The sequence below is a fragment of the Mastacembelus armatus genome, chromosome 2 (assembly GCF_900324485.2).
Source record: "Mastacembelus armatus chromosome 2, fMasArm1.2, whole genome shotgun sequence".
NCBI classification, from domain to species: Eukaryota; Metazoa; Chordata; class Actinopteri; order Synbranchiformes; family Mastacembelidae; genus Mastacembelus; species Mastacembelus armatus.
Genome location: NC_046634.1, coordinates 10732352 through 10752825, shown reverse-complemented (window position 1 = coordinate 10752825; position 20474 = coordinate 10732352). Strand labels below are relative to the sequence as shown.

Here is a 20474-nt window from a genome sequence, read left to right as displayed (position 1 = left end):
CCTCAAAGTTGCAGTACATGCAGCACCTTGTTTTGGACTCTAATGAACCTGGACTGGGGGCAGCTGTACAGGAAGTGTGCAAACATGATGTTCAAATGTCCTGAGCACGGGGTGACGCACTGAGCACACTCACAGCTCCTGCTCTTTTATTTTTAGATGTTCAGCTAAATGTGGAACTTGACCTGAACAGTGTCAACAAACAAACAGGGATGTGGCCTGGGATGAGAACCGGATCCTGAGATGGAGCTCAAACCTATTTTCTGTATTTACTTATGAGGTTTTGGTCGTTGGACCACGTCACATTTAAAAGACAAATATAGTCAAAACATGGGGATTATCAAGGAAAGTCATTTTTGTCTCTTTGCTGTTTCATTTCTCTGTACTATTTATACTGTGAAGTCCAACTCACTGCTGCAACAAAGGAAACCACCAGGATACTCATCAAAAGCTTTAATTGGACATAACAGCTGGGCATTAAATAGAAAAATGCATAGCTCTGTGGAAGGTGCAGCCTCATTGTCACCATGAACAACCTCATGTCTTTCCTAGTCCAAATATCACAGCTGCTGCTTCAGCTGCTGAAATTAACAGTTTCTATTCAACTGAAATGACATCTGGTTTCTTTAAGGTTCAGGAAAGACTTTCAAGATTTTCTGCCTTTCATCACAGGAAACTCAGGATTTTGGGGTTTTGGACTTTGAAGATGTCAAATTGGACTGAGTGCTCCTGAGAGACTGGTTTGGCTTCTATGGAAAGTGCCTTTACATGACTTTACTGTGATTTGGTGCCAAACAAATACACTGAACTTTATTAACTTTTCATATCAACAATTCAGTGTTTAGGCCTCGACATGTTTTAATAAATGATTCAGTTTCCTGTGACTGAAGACAGAAGATCAGGAAACCCTCAGGTCTGCTGAAATGTCTGGAAACTAAACAAACTCACTGCATCAACCTGAAGTCAGGATTCAATCAAAGTTCTCACGCACCTGAACTTGTCCCTGGTGATAAACGTGAAGCAGGTCGGAACGTTTTGTTCTGACGATGAAGCCACAGCTTCTGTCCAGTTTGTGCGTCTGCAGTCGAACATGTTTACATATGAAAACAAACATCTCTGTTTCAGTCTCAGTGCGTTTGCATAGAAGAGCAAACACAGAAACCCTGAACACACAGTGCAAACTACACAGCCTCAGTGTCCCTACAGGTCTGGACTAATACCTGGACAGGCTTTGCATTTTCTCCAGGTATTAGTCCGATCCCAAAAGCCTCAGTCCAACAATAGAAATGTTTTCTGCATAATTTAGCTCATTAATTAGTTTCCATCTTTTCCAAATCCACTGCAGGTAAAAATGACACGTTTCCTTTTCCTGCCGCTGCTGAAGCTACATCAATGACCACGGCTGCCATCTTGTTTTTGGGACTCACTTTTAGATTCTGGAAACCACTGGTGGAAAAAGCTGCCAATGAAAGAAAAACGACCACCTGACCCCAGATCAGTGTAGTAACATAGACCCAAATCATGTTCGAGCCACTAACATCGAGGGGGCGGGGCTTATGACCTATGAACAGTGTATTTCCTGTTTCACTCACAAGTGGTGACCTTTGGTGTCCTGGGTTTGACCTCAGGACTCCAAAGGTTCTTTGTTTCAGTAACTGATCGGGGTTTCAGCTTCAGGTCTCTACACGTTTTTCCTTGTCCGGACTGATTCGTTCTTAATGAGCTAAAGTCTGAATAAAACATGTCTGTGGGTGAACTAATTTCTAGATACGAATCCGTCCGAGGTCAGTTCCCGCAGCCGATCTCCTCCTTGTAGCGGTTCGTCAGCGTGTTGGCCTTGTGCGTCAGTTTGGACAGAACTGTGTGGAGTCCAGTCAGATGGAAACGAAACTGTTTCTCCAGGTCGTCCTCCTCCACCTCTGGCCCTCCAGCCTTTTCCTTCGCCCGCCCGTCGCCCTGTAGGACGCCCCACTCGATGTCGTTTCGGATGGACTTGAGTAGGACGTACGAGCTGTACATGTCCGCGTCCTGCTGGAAGTAGGAGGTGGCGGCAGCGGTGCCGTTGGCATCTGGCGCCGCCTTCGTGTCCTCGTCCAGTGGGACGTCCCGCAGCAGGTTGGGCACCATCACCGTTTGGTCCATGTTGTTAACGGCACCAATGAAGCGATTCATAGCATTGAAGAGCGAGTTCTTCTGGTTGTAGGAGTCGGACGTCTGCATCATGGTGAGCAAAGCCCTTTTTCACTTCCTGTCACTGTCAGGGACAAACTTAGCCTGCTAATGCTCTTTAGAGGATTAGCAGGAGGCTGCAGCCAGATCCTGGGTCACGTCTTTACTGACCCGAGTCGACCTCACCACTCCAACGTGGATCCCCAAGCCCACTTCCTGGTTACAGTTCGACCCTGGAAGCACAGGGTCCCTGTCAGGGATGGAGACCGCCCCTGCTGCTGGACGCAGACCAGACGTTTCACCTCAACAAGCTGCAACAGAAGAGGCTGCAGGTTAGCTTCCACATAGACCCAAAGATAGAAGAAAAAACCAGGAAGTCTCCACCTGCTTCCTTCTGCTAGCATCAGCAGGCTAACACAAACGAGCTAACAGTTTCCCGGTTACCGTCATTTCCCCGGTAAGTGACGTAATGTCGGGCGTCATTATTAATTTAGTTTAGTCCGCGATGAACCATCGAGCCCATTAGCAGCTGCTCCCATAGGAATCAACGTTATTTATCTGCTTCCATTATCGGACACGACAATTTATCACCAGTTCGTTTCATCACGGGAACAGTAAACAACACAAACACTAAACAAAACAAACCGACATATCTCCGGTTTTTATACTTACATCAGTATAAATTAGTAAACAAGTACTGATGTTCCGACTAACCGGCAACAACAAACAGGAAGTATGTCCGATAACGGAACTAGTCTCCCATCGGGGTGTTTCGAGGCAAAACGCGGTGAATCCTCCGCCGAAAAACGGGAGACATGAACGAATCGTTACGGCTGCAAACGCTCCGGTGACACCGCCCCACGTTCCGGTTACCGAGAACCGAATGACCGCACAGACACGGCAGAGTTACCCACCCTGGGTGAAGTCGTTCCGGCTACACCGGCCCCAAAACCGCCGCAGTGCAGATGCTGGAGAGTCCCTGAGTCCCCGTGTCGGTGCTGTCTGTGGGTGTGAGCCGCTGCCGTGAGTCCGTTACCCTGACTGGGGGTTAGTTCGGTCACATCAGCCGAGGCGGGAGGGGCGGAGTCAGTTACTTGAATCAATAATAATCGATCAGTACCGTTAATAAACAACTTCTATCGAAGCTGAAAATGAACGGAAACTGTTTATTTATTATTTTTAAATATTAATTTAAAATTTAAAACTTGTTCAAATCAAAATGATGAAACTTTTCCTGCAGTTTGTCCCCATTTGGTTGCACTCCGCCCGTTTCCGGAGGGAGGGCTTTGGCGTCAGCTCTGCGTCTGTATTGGTCAGTCGTCTTAAAGTGACAGCTGGGGAGACCAATAAACTTGGTCGGACTAATTAATCTCTTACCCGGTGTTTTTAATAATAAACAGGGTGAAGCAGGTGATTTGTAAGCAGAACATAAAATATATAAATCGAATAAGGACTGAAAACCTCATGGTCTACAGATAAAACAGGAATAATAATATAACATTCTCTCCCATCCTAAAATCTTATATCCACAACAAATAAAACAAAAAGACTAAATACAGACTGCTCACTAAAAAGCATATTATTCCTACTGTTTGCAGCACAAGACTGTTTGTGTCAGTTTGCTAAAATCATTTTAATGTTCTCAGGTCAGTTCATGTCCTCGCTGACTGACATTACTACCTTTACATACACAGATATTTCCTGTTGACAGCAGACAGAGCAGCGCGGACTTCACTCATTTATTTTCAATAAAAGATAAACAGATGAAAGTTCTCGGTTTGTTTTCCTGGTTTATTTCTAACAACATGACATTTGAAAACATTGTCCTTTAAACTCCTCAGTCATCAGTGTGAACCTGCTGCGTGAAGTCATGTACAAAACACAGTAATAAAAACCTGACAAATATAAATTAAGGACTTTTACACACGCTCTCAGGCCGCAGGGCTGGATGACCTTCAGTCGGACCAGGTTTCTATGGTGACTGCCTCCTTGAGTCTTTTCTGGAACTAAAATCAGAAGACAGACATGAACACGCCATCTAAGTCTGAGCACCCAAACAGGTGTAGGTTATATATTTACCTGTGTGTTACCTGTCAGACCATCTCATACTGGTTGGCGGTGATGAAGCGAGATAAACAACAGGCCAGAGACATCCCTATCAGCTGCACAGAGATGGATGTTTATAATTCACACACTTTAAAAAGGTTTAAATGAGACCAATGAGACGTTGGGATCTGCAGCATTGTGTTATATTTGTAGGAGTCAGACTGTGGTTCACACCTGGGAGAAGGCGATGCCAAAGGTAACTCCAGCGACAATCCCCATGTTGCTCTCTATGAAGGACGTCACCAACTCATAGCAACCCTGCAGACACAGAGTTCATCCTTTAATCCATTCATTCAATCACGTGTTCATCTGTTCCATCAGTCGACTGTGTTGTAATTTGCAGAAGGTAAAAATTAATGTTCAAAACTATTTTAAAATGACTCAAATTTAACTCTGAAATCTGCTAAAACCTTATTTCGGTTTGAGTTGCTGAAATTGATGGATCAAACCTCAGCCTGTCAGGTTTCCTTCTTCCAGTCACATGATGAGTGTCACGTGTGTTTCCCACCTGTTTGTAGACTTTACGTGCAGCCAGAGTCGCGTTCTTCAGGTCTGCCTCGCTGCAGTCGGAGAAACTCACGCAGCAGCTGGCAGGAATCCCCCTGACCGGGAAATACGCACTGCTGAACCAGCTGGTGTAGTTAGAAACGCCACAGCAGTGCAGCTGTCAGACACACAACATCACTTAGAAAACAGGAGGGACGGGTCTGATGGTTTATGCTGCATAGAAAGATTGTCCTGAGAGTAAGGAAACACTAACCCTGCGCTGAACATCGTCCACAGCCAGACTCCCGTCATCTCGTCCGTCATACTTCAGCACCGCGTTGCTGTACGTGACGAGGAACGTCCCTTTAATCTGAAAACAAACACGTGTCGTCAGTGTCTTGTTTAAACTGATTTTGTGTTGGGGACAAACGTGTTTTTGTGCATTTTCACCTCGTGGCGAAAAACGAATCCAGAGATTCCAGCGATGAGTTCAGTCAGAAAGATGAGAGACAGAAACACGGCGTACTGAGGAGAGGTCAGAGGTCACAGTGACACAGGTCACACTGAGGTCACATGCAGATGTGGATGGTAAAGAAGCAACATGGATTAAACTAAGGGTTAAACAGGACACAGACCAGCTGTAACATCCAGGGGCGGCCCCTGCAGGTGGCGAAGCAGCCGAACAGTCCGAACAGGACGATGGCCGCTCCGGTGCCGGTGAGCACGTACGGCACGTTGGAGGGGCCGCTGGAGATCAACAGCATGTAGGGGCCCAACATGAACTTCCACCACAACCCCACGGCCAGCAGCACCACACCTGTCACCTGAGGGGGAGGGGCTAAAGGTCAGGCTGTTTTCTCTGCAGCGGACTGAATCACAGAGACACAGGAGTGACAGGGTGTGATCCAGCAGCACATGACTGTAATGAGCTCTGACACCGAGGTGACAAACTGGCAAACAGGCGGGAAGAAGAACAGTCAGCCAGGACAACAGCTGCAGCAGACCAGCAGGCAGAGCAGGAAAGAGGCTGTGACCCACAATCACCTGCACAACAACAGCTGGATTAAAGCAGCTACTGCAGTAACAGTACTAACACTACGGAGCAGAACCTGCAGGCCCAGGTGGCAGCCTGGATCAGGGGCTGGATCTGAGCAGCATCGGTTTTTACCCTGATCAGACATCAATTTGTAATTATTGGCTGTGACGTTTCCTCAGGTCGAGTCACTTTCTTTCCTCATTATCGTCCGAGTGCCGACGCTGCAGCCGCCTCCTCAATCCTCACAGTCCAGATAATTACTGCTCCGGTGACCTCCGACCTCCGACCTACATCTGTAGGAATAAAACTTTCCACCAGTTTCTTCCTCTGACATGAAACTGGCCTTTATAGACAAATAACAGTGAATACAATAAAATCTGATTTGGTTTGGATCAGGTGCGAATATAAAGATCTTTAAATGTGTGAAGACACAAAGACACAACATCGACATTAAAACCTTCAGAAGTCATTTCCTGGAATAATTTAAACATGTTAAATCTTTAAAACTCAAACTTTAAAAGCAGGTTTTTAACTGCACATGTTTATTTATCATTATGTTTTTATTTGTGTTGTGGTTTTATTCTGCACTAATGGAAATGTTTTGTAAAAAACTGTCCCTTTATCCAAAGATTGAAAATATGAATAAAAGAACATTTTTCATGTTTGTTCATGTTTCTCACCCAGAAGATGAAGGAGTAAAGCAGCAGCAGCGTCTTCAGGCAGAAGATCACCGGCCTGGTTTCCATCCTTCTCGGAGCCATAATCCAACTGAGCCTGCACAGCTAAACCTGGACCCTCTCTCGCCGTGTCTCTCTTTGTGTGTAAGGGTCTCTCTCCCACAGGTCTGCAGGCAGGAAACACAACAGGAAGTCAGAAGCTGAGGGCGCCCTCTGCTGTTTGTACAGACTGCTGCCCACAGGGAGCAGAGCCGTCTCAGTAAACATGATGTGAATCCTGGATCCTCCAGCAGCCTCACACCCTGTGGCCGAATCTAATATTGTTGGGACAGACAGCACCTGTTGTTGTTGCACCCATAGGTGTCTTCCCCTCTTCACCTGGAGAGTCTGGAGACTGAGCTGTCGTTCCATCATTTGAAGCTGACTCCCTTTGTTCATTGGACCAGCCAGACCCAGTCCTGCTTCCTGCTGGGCTGGATGGTCCAAATAATGGACCCCAGTCTTTATACACACACAGTTTGTTGGAAGGACTCAGCCAGAGCTGGGACACCTGGAGGAAACTGTTTACATCCATTTCCAAGGCTTCATTTCCTTCTGCTGCTGCAGGAAAGATGGAAGGAAGCCAAGACATTTCACTTTCTGACACTTTACCACTTTGGACCTGTTCAGCTTCAGCCCTGGACCTGAGCTGAAACATGGAAGTGATTCAAACTTTGGCTGGTGGTGAACACCGACTGGGTTCCTTCAAAGCTGCTATCTGATACTGAACAAGATGAAAATCAGAGGGAGGCTGGTGCACGGGCAGCGTGGGTGTGTGTACGTGCAGCGGGACAGCAAGACGTGAGAGCGGGTCAGACGTGCTGCGCCACATGTGGGTTGTGGTCTGGAGGCGATAAAACAAAGACCTGACCCTCATATTTCACACTCTGACCACACAATCAGCACGGAGGTGACTCCGGCTGCGACACCTCACCGTGAAGCTCAGACCCCACCCAGCGTTCACACCAGCACACAAGAAGAAGAGATGCTTTTCCTAAAGGTTTTATTGGTCTTGTACGTGTCCATATGTGTACATGCAGCGTGTAAACTACAGCTGTGGAAGTTACAGTTAATCATGAAAGATCGAATCACATCAGGAAAAGAATCAACACAATGATTAGTCCACAGTGTTGGTAAAACCAGCAGCACCATGAGCTGTGGGTGGAGTCAGTCAGACCCTGACTTGTGCGCTTGTTGGGTTTTTGGAGTTTTACAGTCCCAGGGACCGTCACTGGTAATTTTCCCTCTCTAGACCTGTATGGACCAGGGGGTGAAGGTACCGGGTTCTGCAGGAGGGCACTGAAACACAGAAACGGGAAATTAAATGTACCTGGTACAGTATTAGTCTAAGTAATCGGAGCAGTTTGGGCCTGGTTTGGTTTTAGCAAAGACAAATTTAAGGCTGCAGATCTCGGTGATACCCGACATTAATGTTTTATCATCACTGACACTCCTGCAGAAACAGAACCAGGACATCTGATGGAACCTGCTGATCTGTCTGATCCGAAGATGGACGGCGTCACGTGACTCTTTTAGTGCATCTTGTGTGTACATGTGATGATTCGGGCTGAAGGAGCTTCTTACCAGTTTGGTGAACTGGTCCATGCAGGCATTGCGGATCCTCTCGGCGGATGCGGGGCTGTCCAGCCTGAACGGCCCGCTGACGCCCGACTCTGCCCGGGCTGCGCTGATGGCGTCTTTGATGGCGTAGAAAACCGATGATGCCAAGAAGAGAGGAGGCTCGCCCACGGCCTGGAAAGAAAAGTCTGTGTTCAGCTGATGTCGCCTCAGTTTCTCTGTGGAAACATGAGCGGTGAGGTTGGAGGTTCAGGGTTCACCTTTGAGGCGAAGATGGCCTTGTCGTTCGTGGCGTCCCGGAGCAGCGACACACTCAGCTGGGCAGGAATGTCACCAAAGGCCGGGATCTTATAAGAACCCGGACCTCGTGTGAGGAGGACGCCCTGGGGGGAATAATGAAGCTCCTCCAGGGTGAAGAGACCCAGACCCTGCATGAAGCCCCCCTCCACCTACAGGGACAGAGGACACCTGAGGGTTCAGACATCTGGTGAACACTAATTGATTTACTGAGGAAATGGCTGATTGATGGACTCACCTGCCCAATGTCCAGAGCTGGATTGAGGCTGTGACCAACATCCATCACTATGGTGGTGCTCAGGTTCTGCAATACAAACATACGGGATGATCTCATGGTGAAAAACCTTTGAGCTGTGGCTTCATTTTAAAATATCTAAAGATGGAAACATTAACATTTGCATCTAATCGCCTTTTTAAATTTGGTTTGTGCCGACCTTGTGAGCTCCGGTCAGACAGTCGACCTCCACCTCTGAACAGGCCACGCCGTAGCTGAAGTAGTTGAAGGCTCGGCCAGAGTTTGACTCAAAGTCATAACCAAGATCTGGAGTCCTGAAGAAAACACTGCCCTGAACTTCACGTCCTGAATTTCATCTCCAACAAATTTACTGAAAAGTGACAAACTCACTTGTAAAATCCATTTGCGCTGAGACTGACCCTGTCGAAGTACGCGGCCTTCACCTGAACCAGAGACAGAAACACCTTTGGTCTATTTCACCAAGTGTAAAATGAACTGAGAACTATAACCATCGACTGTTTACACAAATGTATGTACAGTTACTACAAATATTCCTCCTACTCCTGCTCACCCAGTCATCCCATGATCCTTCAGGGTTCCTGGTTTTATATGGCTCCAGGCGGCTCACCAGGACCTTGCAGGCGTTCTGCACGGCGGCCCCGTTGAGGTCGGAGGAGGCGGAGGCGGCGGTGGGGCTGGTGTTGGGGACCGTGTTGGTGCTCGTCTCTGAGATGTGGATCTTAGAACAGGGGATACCCAGAACTCTGCTGGCAACCTGGAAACACACACAGACTTGATTTCAATGTTAGTTTCAATAAATAAACGCATGTTTGCAGATGATAGATGGAAGGAGGAGCAGCTGATGATTAATAAAATAAAAATAAAATAATATCAGATGTCATATCAAATATCTGGGGATGGGTCAGCAAACCCCTTATGGTCAGTGTGGAATCACTCCGTTACAGTTCTGCCTGCAACAGTAGCTTCTTTTCCTCTATTTGAATTTAAACTTTGTTTTTATTATCATTTTTATTTGTACCTGCTGGTGTAAATGAGCTGTTGAGGAAACCTGTGTTCTTCTTCTTCTTCTTCTACACGTCGAAAACTAACCCCCTTCCTGACCCCTGCACCCCAGCTGTGTGGAGCTGCAGTTCCTCTAAGAGCCACTAGATGGTGCTGCTTATACTGAAATTAACAAACCAACTGCACAAAGGGGATGAAATCAGCCCCAAACCCCACCCACCCCACAAAGATTTAAAAAACAACAGCGTGCTTTGTCGAGCTTCAGTACCTGGACCATCTTAGTGTGGAGTCCCTGTCCCATCTCTGTCCCACCATGAGTCAACAGCACTGAACCGTCGGTGTAGATGTGAACCAGAGCTCCAGCCTGAAGAGACACAGATTCAGGTCTTAAGAAAAACCCACATTTTACCGAAACATTCAGCTGTTTGTTGTGGGTCAGACCTGGTTAAGGAAGATGGCAGTGAAGCTGATGCCAAACTTGGTGGGCACAATGGCAAGTCCACGTTTGGTCCACCGGTTCTGTCTGCACAGAGGAAACAAAACTAAAGTTCAACCAGGTCTTCATTTCTTTTATCGGTCAGACACAGACTGCTGGAACCCTTTTCGCATGTTGATTAAATTCTTTCATTTCCACAGTGCAGGACCCGACCAGCTGCAAAGACTGAGGGCAGAAACTTTGGTTCGCTTTATGTTTTAGAGCTGAACCACAACCTCAGAAAACTTTAGCTGAAACCTCTTTCCTAACAGAGAATGTGATGGTAGTTTAACAAATGCAGTCACAGGATTTATTGAAGAACCTGACACAGTCTCAGGACTTTAACTGGACTCGTTGTGCTAAACGGTGGTGAAAGGGTTAGAGCCTCAGTGAGTTACCGGTTGTAGAGGTCGATGGCAGCTTGGCGTTGGTGGTACCTCGACCGTGACAGGCACTCGTCCCAGCAGCGGTCCAGGGTAACGTGATCCAGGACCTGGTTGTAGGGTGTGGACTCACCTTCTGTGTACAGGTTCAACCGACGCACCTGTTGGTGGACAGAGACACTAATTAGAGGCTGATCATAGTTCTGTTCCTTCATCTTTTCCGACTTCACCCATCGAGGTACCTCCTCGCTCGGCCTGCCCAGACTCTGAGCCACATCCGTTATCCAGCTCTCAGCGATCATCATGCCTTGCGGCCCTCCGAAGCCTCTGAAGGCGGTGTTGGACGGCAGGTTGGTGCGGCACAGGAAGCCACGGCCGCGAACGTTGGCCACGCTGTACGAGTTCTCCATGTGGAACAGAGCGCGCTCCATGATCTGGCCCAACAGGCAGGTGACATCAGTCAATCAGCAGCATGCGAGGAAACACTCAGGGTACTGATGATACTCACTGGCAGAGAAAGGTCCATGGAGTTTCCACAGTTACTGTAGTACGACACGTCCAGAGCCACGACCTTACCGCTGCCAAGAAACCCAACCTGGAGCAGGACGAGAGGACAACAGAGCAAAAGACCAGGGCAGACCATTTTTAATAGGAGGAAGGAACTTTCTCAACAGCACAGTTCCTTTGATAGAACAGGCCTCACACCTTGTATTTCCCATGGAAGGGGTGTCTCCCTCCTGTGATCAACATGTCCTCATCTCTGTCCAACATGCACCTGACGGGCCGCTTCAGCCTGAAACCCAGAAACTATTTAATCCCTGTCAGACTTTAAAAACAAAAAGTAGGTGGCCGACACACGTACTTGTTTGCTGCCACAGCGACAACAGTCGACAACAAGGTGGTTCGGCTCTCCTTCCCACCAAAACCTCCGCCCATCCTCTTCACCCGGACCAGCACCCTGTTCTCAGGGACGCCCAACGCCTTCGCCACCAGAGACTACGTCGAAGAGACGGACGGGTTTCTTGTTTTATAGTTTGTAGATATAAAACTGACTGACTGACAAAACCCACAGCAAATCACTGCCAACATAAATACTGATGCAGGTACGCAGCAGCAGTAGTGTTTGTAGTACAGTTTGGGTACTTGTACAATATGTTTGTATATTAAGCTGATGTAGTACATGCAGGGAAAGCAGTAGCATGTAGTAAATGTAGAGGCAGGAATAGATGAAGTAAAGGGAAATGCAGTCCTATGTAGTACAAGTAGTAGAATCAGCTGAAACACAAAATGCAGTATGTGACGCAGTATAAGGAGTACTCTGAGTACTTGTGTTTTTGCAGCAGCCTGGGTGGAAACGAAAAGCTCCATCTCTCCGTCTTCTCCTCGGGGAACGGCCAGAGTCACGTTTGTCTCCAGGTAGAAATGTTCCTGACCTCCGATGTGCATCTCACCTGCCAGGTAATCAATCGATAATCAATAGCTGATCAGTGGGATTGGGAGGAAGTATCATACACACAGACAGCCCCACCTTCCAAGATGTGCTTGGCCTGATTAAACCCGGCCTCCAGGTCTCCCTTCTGGATGGTTCTGATTGGCTGATAGAAGGCCTGGGCGGCGATAGCCTCCTGTCAATCAAAGCAACGTGCTTTTGTTTACAAATAAATCCAGCTGGAAAATAAACCTGGTTCCGTTTGATGAGGACAAAATGTCACTTCCTCAGTTTCTCTGAGATCCAGGTGTGGGGTCTCACCTGGATGGTGACGACAGGCTGCAGCTCTTCGTACTGGATGCTGACGGCTTTGGCGGCTCTCTGAGCCTGAACATGAGTAACAGCAACCACGGCGCCGACAATGTGTCCCACACAGGTCACCTGCGGAGGGAGGGACAACGTTAACGTAGTCCTGACCCTGATGACGTCACCTGAGGAAAAAAACCAACACACCTGGCCATCGGCGAGGACGGTCTCGTCGTATAAGATCGGGCCGGTGGCGTTACTGCCGGGGATGTCATCGGCGAACACGCAGCAGACGACACCGGGCATGCGCTCTGCTGCCGAGGTATCTATAGACCTACAGCACACACACCTGGATTAGACCGGGCAGGGGGGCTGAACAGGTGTGTGTCGGGAAAAGGTCACGGTCTTACATGATGCGAGCGTGAGCTTTGCTGCTGGTGATGAGTGACAGGTAGAGTTCGTTTTCGTACAGCGGCACGTCGTCGCAGTAAACCGCCTCGCCCGTCGCCTGTTTCAGAGCCGACAGGTGCATCATGGGACGGCCGACCACATCGTCCTGGCTCTGCCCCTCTGGCACCGCCTGGAGGTGAAATGTAGAGTTACACACCTGAACTCACCTTGTTCACCTCAGAAATCTGACAATTACTTTGAAATTTCAAATTTCTCGATTTGCAGAAATGAAATATTTTTTCATTAGTGATTTATATTTTAAACATTTTTCTTTTTTTTTTAAAAAGAGCTGAATATTTTCAAATCATACACTTGTCACCTTCAGTAAAGTTTATAAGACATTTGCTTTTAAATAAATGTCATGTTCATCAGGAAACATGAAAATGAGGCGTAGATCAAGTACAGGGACAGTAACCTGATCAACCCTGGACCATAATTCCAGCAGCGACTCTGCTCATACCTGGTAGATCTGGACACTGGACGGGGCCTGAGGACGATAAATCTCTGTAGCGCTCAGACAGTCGGACCTGACCACTTCCACATTTACCCCCTGGGAGGAAAAACTTTTATTCAGAGGGCTGTGTAGTTCACTACTTAAACCACAACAGTTTTTAAAGAGTCTGAAACACTTTAAACAAGAGTCTCCTGTGACTGCTGGTCCTGATTAGCACAGAGGATTTTAAAATCAGCACTAATGTAATTTCTCACTGCGGTGGTTTTGTGGTTCAGTTAATGAGGCAGGTCTGTGAGTCCTGCAGGTGTTTTACTGGGCCTGTTTTTAAAAACCAGGAAACAATACGACACAATAAAATATAAAAGACCTGCAGTCTGAGCTTCTGCAGCACCGTCAGGTAGAATTTGTAGAAGAGGCTGAGGGTCAGAGTTCGCCGGTAGGTCACCATGCCACCCGGTGCAGAGGGGTCGAGGGTCATCTCTTCAGCCAATGAGGAGCAAGCCTCCTGCAGAAGCTCCTCCCCCCAGCACCTGGAAGACATCACACCTGTCACACCTTTCCTTCCTTCCTTTAGTCCTCCTGTGTGTGTGAGTGTGTGTTACCTTCCCAGAAGTCTGTGCGCAGTCTTCTTGGCCATCACCGTGGTTGCCGCCATGCCGCCATAGCTCAGCCTCAAGTCTTCCACGACGTTTGTACCAGGACTGAAGGTGACGCTCATTGCCGTGGTAACGATGCTGATGTCGTCCTCCCGACGAGGCGACTGTTTGAAGGCGGAGACGAACTGAGTCTGAGGAACAAGAAACAAACCGACAAGAGTCAGAGTGTTGCTGGGTGACAGACAGTGATTGCTAGGTGACTGATGTCATTTCTAGGTGACAGACAGTGGTTGCTAGGTGACTGATGTCATTTCTAGGTGACAGACAGTGGTTGCTAGGTGACTGATGTCATTTCTAGGTGACAGACAGTGGTTGCTAGGTGACTGATGTCATTTCTAGGTGACAGACAGTGGTTGCTAGGTGACCGTGGTTACCAGGGTGATGCAGGACATACCTTCTTGCTGTATGGGATCTCGATGGACGCCAGGATCTCCTGCGGTCTCAGAGCCGTCCGCCTGTAACCTGTGAAGAAACTGTCGTCCATCTGAAGCACACGGCTGCCATCTGACACACAGACACAGGGTCAAAGGTCAGAGGTCATGCTCACACAAGTGAACAGAAACAACTATAAACCTAGAGGATGAAAATATTTTTACAGTCTTCAGCATTAGTTAAACTTCTAAACTCACACACTGTGCAGTGTTTACAGTGACTCAGCAGCGCTTTGCACTAAAGGTCACTTGAAGCAAGTAAACGCACCACGACTGTGACAGATGTCTCCAAATCACAGAACAGTATCGTGACTTTGGTATTTATTCAGATAAAAATGACCTCGTGACAGAACCTTTCAAAATAAATGTGTTAAGCGTCAGTGTGAGTGAAGGGCGTCAGTGTGTGTGGAGCAGACCAGACTGCACTGAGCTCAGGGACGACCTGATGTGTTACCTTTGTCCATCAGTGTGAGTCTGCAGCCTGCCGCCATGAAAACAGGGTTGAGGTCTGATATGGGGCTGGCGGTCATGACATTTCCACCAACAGCCTAAAAAGAAAAACAACAAATAAACTAACAGAAATACGGCAGGTAACAGAGTGATGCTTTCAAGGACTGATAATAATATGAAACCTGAAATATTTTGCTCACTTTCCACCAAAAACATCAGCAGGTTTAACCAGCATTCAAGCTGACTGCAGTGGCTCTGTGTAGTTCCTGGAATGATCCCCATACTTTACTATCTACCGAGGCCCAAGACGCATTTACTGTAAATATTTATTATCCCAGCCCCCTGACCTGCCTAGTGATGCTGTTACTTGTGTTTGTGGTACAGCGTGTTTGGAAAAGGTTAATTCTCCCATGGCACCTGAACTACTCACCAGCTGTATTTACTGTAACTTTTAGAAATGTCCTTGGCTCCAGATAACTCTAAACTATCCATTAACCTTCACTCCTGCCTCTATTTTTCTAAGGTTCTTGAACTACCCACTGGAGCTGCAGCTACTCTGCCAGGTCAGTGAACTACCCATTAGCTCTGACACGGGCTCAGACCATCCCAGCTGGCACTAGGTCTGTTGATTGGCTGTGTGTATTTGCTGGGAAAACCCTGCACATCGAGAGCCCTGAACAGTCCACGAGCTCTGGTTATTTTCTGGTCTATGGCTCAGTGTCTGTGATCAATGATGTCACTTTGTTTTTGTCTCCCGGAAGAGCTTCATGTTCCACATGTTCCCTCATTGTTCTCCCAGGCCTCCCAACCTACCCAAGATCTGGACTTGGCATTTGGTTTCCTGCAACACTTCACTGAATCAGTGTGATCAGTACATTTCACAGCCCTGTCTCCATGTAAACCTGTTGCTGAACTGAGGCGAGACTGACCGCGACGTTGCGTATCTGCTGCCCAGCGAACCAGCGCAGCTGCTCCAGGACAGCGAGGAAGACTTCGGTCTGATGAGGAGGAAGAGTCTCCACCGCCTGTTTCAGGACCTCCTGCACGTGGCTGAGTGTGCACGCCGCCCCAAACATGATACCTACGATATTCACAGACGCAGTACACACGCAGTACACACGCAGTACACACGCAGTACACACGCAGTACACACACCCATGTGATGTTGGTCGTGCAGTGAAGAAAAATGTGCAGACAAAATATGTGGGTGCTGATTCCAACAGGTTCCATTTGTCTTTAGTCAAGTTCAGGTGTCAGAACTGGCTGTACTGGGTCTGTGCATGAAGTACTACCACTGTACTACAGTACAAATACTGCTCTCTGGAGGCGGAGGAAAGAAAACACAGTAGAAATGAAACCTGCAGTAGGTAAAGTGATACAGTGTTTGTGTCCCTGGTTGGTTAATTCACTGTACGTTAGTATTACACAGTACTACTGTAGTATTAGTACGAGTACTCACCGTCGTCAGTGTGAGTCACTGAGTTGAGTTCAGGGATGAAGGCTGGAGCCAGGATGACTGGGTACACCATGTTCTTAAACTTCATCTCAATGCCTGAGAACACACACAGGGAACAAATCAATTGATCAATTAATCAATGAAATGAAATGAAAGAATGAACGAATGAATAGATGAGAGGACAAATGAATGGATGGATGGACGAATGAATAAATGAATGAACGAATGAATAGATGAGAGGACAAATGAATGGATGGATGGACGAATGAATAAATGAATGAACGGATGAATGGATGAATAAATGAGCGAGTGACCGTGAGACAGACTGACCCACTTCAGTGTTCCCCACCACCACTCGGGCATCTGGGTGTTTCCATTTCAGACACAGAAACTCGCCCAGACTAGCGGGCTGCAGCCACATCACCCGTTCACCATGGAAACACAGCGAACGTGACCTCTGACCTTTAGTGAGAGACTAGGTGGGAGGACAGAAAGAAGAATAGGAAAGGAAGGAGGACACACCAACAAGATCCAGAGCAGAGGGAGTGGGGGCGTGTTCAAATTTCTTCAGATGAAAAAGTTGTGTGTGGGTCCTTTACCATCAGTTCAGGAGGGAAGATCACTTCCTGTGTGGGGTCAAAGGGTGCAAAGGCTCCAGCGTCGAACAGGGGCGTGGCCTCCTGCACACAAACACTCGGCAGTCAGAAACAAACAGTTTGAAAACAGCGTTAAAGCAGCGAGACGTATGACAGACTCACAGCGACGTCGTCCTCTGACGGCTCCTCAGCTCTGCTCCCATTGGTCCCACAGCAGCCGCCCTCCCGCCCACAGCAGCCGCCCTCCTGCAGGACAATCACACACAACTAGAGTCGGCCTCCAGCGGCAAGTCAAAGACAAACCTGGTCTGAGCACCACAGTCTGACGTCCCTGGGGTTATACAAACCGTGTAACGTATAACTGAATTAACTGGAGTCATGTGGTTTGAACTTTACGCTTTGACATTTGAAAACACTGATCAACTGTTTGTGTCGAACTTCCATGTTGATCATTTGAACACTGAGGAAAATCCATCAGACCCGAGTCATGTTGTGACCTGCTGTGGCTCAGACGAACTAAACTGAAGATCTGAACTGTAAGAATCTCTGAGGGGAACGAAAGAGTTCGGGCTGATATTAATAAAACCAGGAGCAGAACATCTCGGCTTTTCTCTGGTTTCCTCTGAGCCGGACTGAATGTGCCGTGTCTCACCACAGTGAAGGTCTTGTACCCCTCCAGGATTGGTCTGTACCCGGTGCAGCGACACAGGTTTCCTGAAACAATCATTAATAACAGGGGAATTTTTTATTTAATTCCATCCCGTCGTGTCAGACGTGTAGTTAGTTTGCAGTAACTTGTGATACCTTGGAAGGCCTCCTCCACCTCAGCCATCGTGGGCGTGGGGTTGTTCCTGAGCAGGGCGTAGATGGACATGACCATACCCGGGGTACAGAAGCCGCACTGAGAGCCGTGAGACTTTGCTATTCGCTCCTGGGCACAAAAACAGCACATTTACAATAAAACAGGCAGAACATGCTCCGACTTGTAGACACAACAGGACCCTGAAGTTGTCACAGCAGATACACCTACAGCACTGCAGGAAAATCTAACAGCACTGTTTGCAGTTTCCTCCGTGTGTTGATCCAACACACCCACTAAACCAACACCACCCTATAGGGAAAAGCACCAGTGAATTAGTGCCGCCTGTACTGATCACTGATTGGCTCCACGTGTGGACGAGACTCGAGATTCCAGAGGCTTCTTCAGTTTCACACCTGGTGCTGTGATGTTCACATCAATACACCAGATGGAAACTGGTTTCTACACAACGTGTTGGTCGGAGTTTTACCTGTACAGGGTGTAGTTTTTGTGCCACGCTACCGATGCCCTCCACGGTCGTCACGGCGACCAGGTGTAGGGAGCAGATGGGGGCCAGACAGGCGTTGATGGCGTAATGACTGCAGAGTTAAAGATCCCAGTGATCAGCTGTGACACAAGCATGAAAGGCCTCAGGCTACAGGCGGCAGCATATGACTGCAGCTGATCATCAACACACACACACACACACACACACACACACACACACACACACACACACACACACACACACACACACACACACACACACACACAGCGTTTGGATACAGCAGCTGCTCAGAGTGGGGCAGGTATCGGGACAGCATGACCGTACAGGCTCCACATCCGCCCTCAGCACAGCCCAGCTTCGTTCCCGTCAGACCCACTGAAACACAGAGACAGTCTGACTGACACACAATCTGACCTGGGACTGTCAATCCCTCACTGTCAACCAGTTCATGACCATAAGACACAAGGCGTCTGTGCAGACTGGACAGATAGTCTGCACAGATGCCTTGTGTCTTATGGAGTCCATTAACTGCCTGAAGCATCTTTACAGTTGCTATGGTTACATGCAGCTTCAATCACCCTGATCTGATTGTGTTAACACACACCTGGCAGCCAATCAGAGAGCAGGACTTTCTGTGGTCCTGGTATTAAAGTTGGAGTTAAGCAGGTTTTACTGAAAAAGGCAAAGACGAGGAGGGAATCAGCTCCACGTACAAGCTTTTATTTTCTCCTGAGCTGTTATTTTGAAAAACTGCAGCTCTGTTTAAAGATTATATGGACTTTGACTGATTGTTATCTCAGGGCCAGTCACTGACCTGTGGTGGAACAGACCAAACTGTACATTATAAGACACTAATTAACTACAAAACACTAGCAGCTGTAGCTTAGTGTTTTTTTTATGTCCACATCTGTATTTCAAAATAAAATCCCTCTCCGAGTCTTTTGATTTGTCTGACTAAGGCTCAGGTTCTGAGCGAGGACCAGCAGCTGAACTGAAGGAACAGAAAGGCAAAAAGAAGGGCGTGAACAACAATAAAATGAAGTATGAGAGCGGCAAATTGTGAAACAGGAAAACTCATGACCATTACACTCAAAACAGTCATCGAGGACAAAGTTCAGCTCGTACAGGATCGACTGTTTTTATAGACATATGTGTATGATCCTACGTTTCCTCCTCAGATACACCAACAGGGTCGTCTCAGGATCTGCGTTCGTCTCAACAATCTGCAGCAGGACAAACCAAAACACACTTCAGGTTCATATTTTGCTCATATTCAGGTGTCAAGTTTCATGCACAGGTGAGAAGATGAGAAATCTGTTTATTATTTTGCTCCTAAAACAATAAACAAAACTGAATTTTATCTTTTATTTCATTGATTCCTGTATTTGTTTTATTAGTTTCTGTTTTGTTTTATTAGTATCACACACACTTTTAGTAGTTATGCTGCCTAGAAATTAGAAACTGTGGGTCCCTCACTAAAGTGTCTATATATCCACAGCTTTTCGTATTATTTACATTCTGGTTCTAACTTTGCTTTTTACCAATTTATTTCATTTCTAACATTTCTAATCTCTTTTAGTTTGTAGTACAACACCACACAGGAAGTGTTTAACACACAGGGCTGAAGCATTTTGTTATTTATTATCGTATTATAATGTTATTCAGCTTAAAGCTTAACACATATATAGAAGATATGCAGCTCGAGTGAGGCTCGTTGTTATTAATGGTGTAACTGTTATTTAATTATATTACAAAAGCGTCATATTCCAATATTTTTATAATAAAAAACAAAGGCAGCGGAAATAGCGAGTAAATACGGAACTTTCATTGGAATATAACAAGCAGCTGCAGAACTTAATTTAAAATGTGGAGAATTTGGAATACTTATTATTAATGTTAGTATAATTTACCTTCTGCCCATTAACGAAGAAGATAAGGTCGTCAGATCCCGACCGGGTCTTCACATCGGCCATGGTCCCGTTAATCTCACTCATGTTCTCGGTCCTCTGCGTCGGTCTTCAATGATCCGGGGCGTCGCGGATCCGGGGCTGGACCCTGCGCAGAGAGGTGTGTCCATCAGGCACCTTGAGTCTGAACCTGCCCCTCCCCTCCTGAAACACCGTGACCCAGCAAACCTGAAGGTGCGTCCAGGTGAGCCAAACTAAACTTCTGCAAATTGCTGAATGAGGTTTGATGAATATGGACAAGAGACGCAGCCAATTGATAATTTCTAGCACGTTATTGATTATTAATTTTATAAAAACACCAAATATTTTTAACAGATTAAACTAAATGAAGTTTACTTCACATCTGGAGAGGTCTTGTTATCCAGCTGTGCACACACACACACACACACACACACACACATTTCAGCAGAAAATCACAGTAATCACAGTAAATACTAAAAACTGAGCCGCAGCAAACACACAGGTTTAACA

General features: G+C 47.1%; 3 protein-coding genes across 6 annotated transcripts; all 3 read right to left on the bottom strand.

Moving 5' to 3' along the window:
* Window positions 1-435: 435 nt before the first annotated feature.
* Window positions 436-3400, bottom strand: LOC113127109 (mid1-interacting protein 1-B-like). Its single transcript, XM_026301370.2, has 2 exons — window positions 3081-3400; window positions 436-2477 (listed from the first exon to the last, which is right to left on the bottom strand). The coding sequence occupies exon 2, from the start codon at window positions 2218-2220 to the stop codon at window positions 1783-1785; it is 438 nt and encodes a 145-aa protein (XP_026157155.1). The 5' UTR covers window positions 2221-2477; window positions 3081-3400; the 3' UTR covers window positions 436-1782.
* A 542-nt stretch (window positions 3401-3942) lies between these two features.
* LOC113127104 (tetraspanin-7-like) lies at window positions 3943-7229 on the bottom strand. 3 transcript variants are annotated; one of them, XM_026301360.2, is made up of 9 exons: window positions 6811-7229; window positions 6475-6638; window positions 5394-5582; window positions 5209-5283; window positions 5033-5128; window positions 4781-4936; window positions 4447-4530; window positions 4246-4328; window positions 3943-4172 (listed from the first exon to the last, which is right to left on the bottom strand). In XM_026301360.2, the coding sequence occupies exons 2-8, from the start codon at window positions 6553-6555 to the stop codon at window positions 4260-4262; spliced, it is 750 nt and encodes a 249-aa protein (XP_026157145.1). In that variant the 5' UTR covers window positions 6556-6638; window positions 6811-7229; the 3' UTR covers window positions 3943-4172; window positions 4246-4259. The 3 variants fall into 3 exon arrangements, with proteins under 3 accessions (XP_026157145.1, XP_026157146.1, XP_026157148.1); XM_026301361.1 differs by lacking the exon at window positions 6811-7229 and having other exon boundaries at window positions 5394-6087; window positions 6475-6551; XM_026301363.1 differs by lacking the exon at window positions 6811-7229 and having other exon boundaries at window positions 5394-5617; window positions 6475-6527.
* A 270-nt stretch (window positions 7230-7499) lies between these two features.
* On the bottom strand, window positions 7500-20114 carry xdh (xanthine dehydrogenase). Of its 2 annotated transcripts, XM_026301280.2 has the most exons (35): window positions 19947-20104; window positions 19202-19259; window positions 18315-18411; window positions 18019-18127; window positions 17534-17660; window positions 17382-17443; window positions 16892-16975; window positions 16733-16813; window positions 16464-16608; window positions 16137-16229; window positions 15607-15758; window positions 14682-14775; window positions 14191-14300; window positions 13743-13927; window positions 13508-13670; window positions 13147-13236; window positions 12647-12816; window positions 12444-12570; window positions 12252-12371; window positions 12030-12126; window positions 11828-11952; window positions 11364-11497; window positions 11207-11294; window positions 11010-11096; window positions 10744-10935; window positions 10517-10662; window positions 10085-10166; window positions 9912-10007; window positions 9192-9395; window positions 9011-9063; window positions 8820-8934; window positions 8624-8689; window positions 8349-8537; window positions 8095-8262; window positions 7500-7809 (listed from the first exon to the last, which is right to left on the bottom strand). In XM_026301280.2, the coding sequence occupies exons 1-35, from the start codon at window positions 20028-20030 to the stop codon at window positions 7759-7761; spliced, it is 4044 nt and encodes a 1347-aa protein (XP_026157065.1). In that variant the 5' UTR covers window positions 20031-20104; the 3' UTR covers window positions 7500-7758. The 2 variants fall into 2 exon arrangements, with proteins under 2 accessions (XP_026157065.1, XP_026157063.1); XM_026301278.2 differs by having other exon boundaries at window positions 12252-12570; window positions 19947-20114.
* Between the last annotated feature and the right edge of the window lie 360 nt (window positions 20115-20474).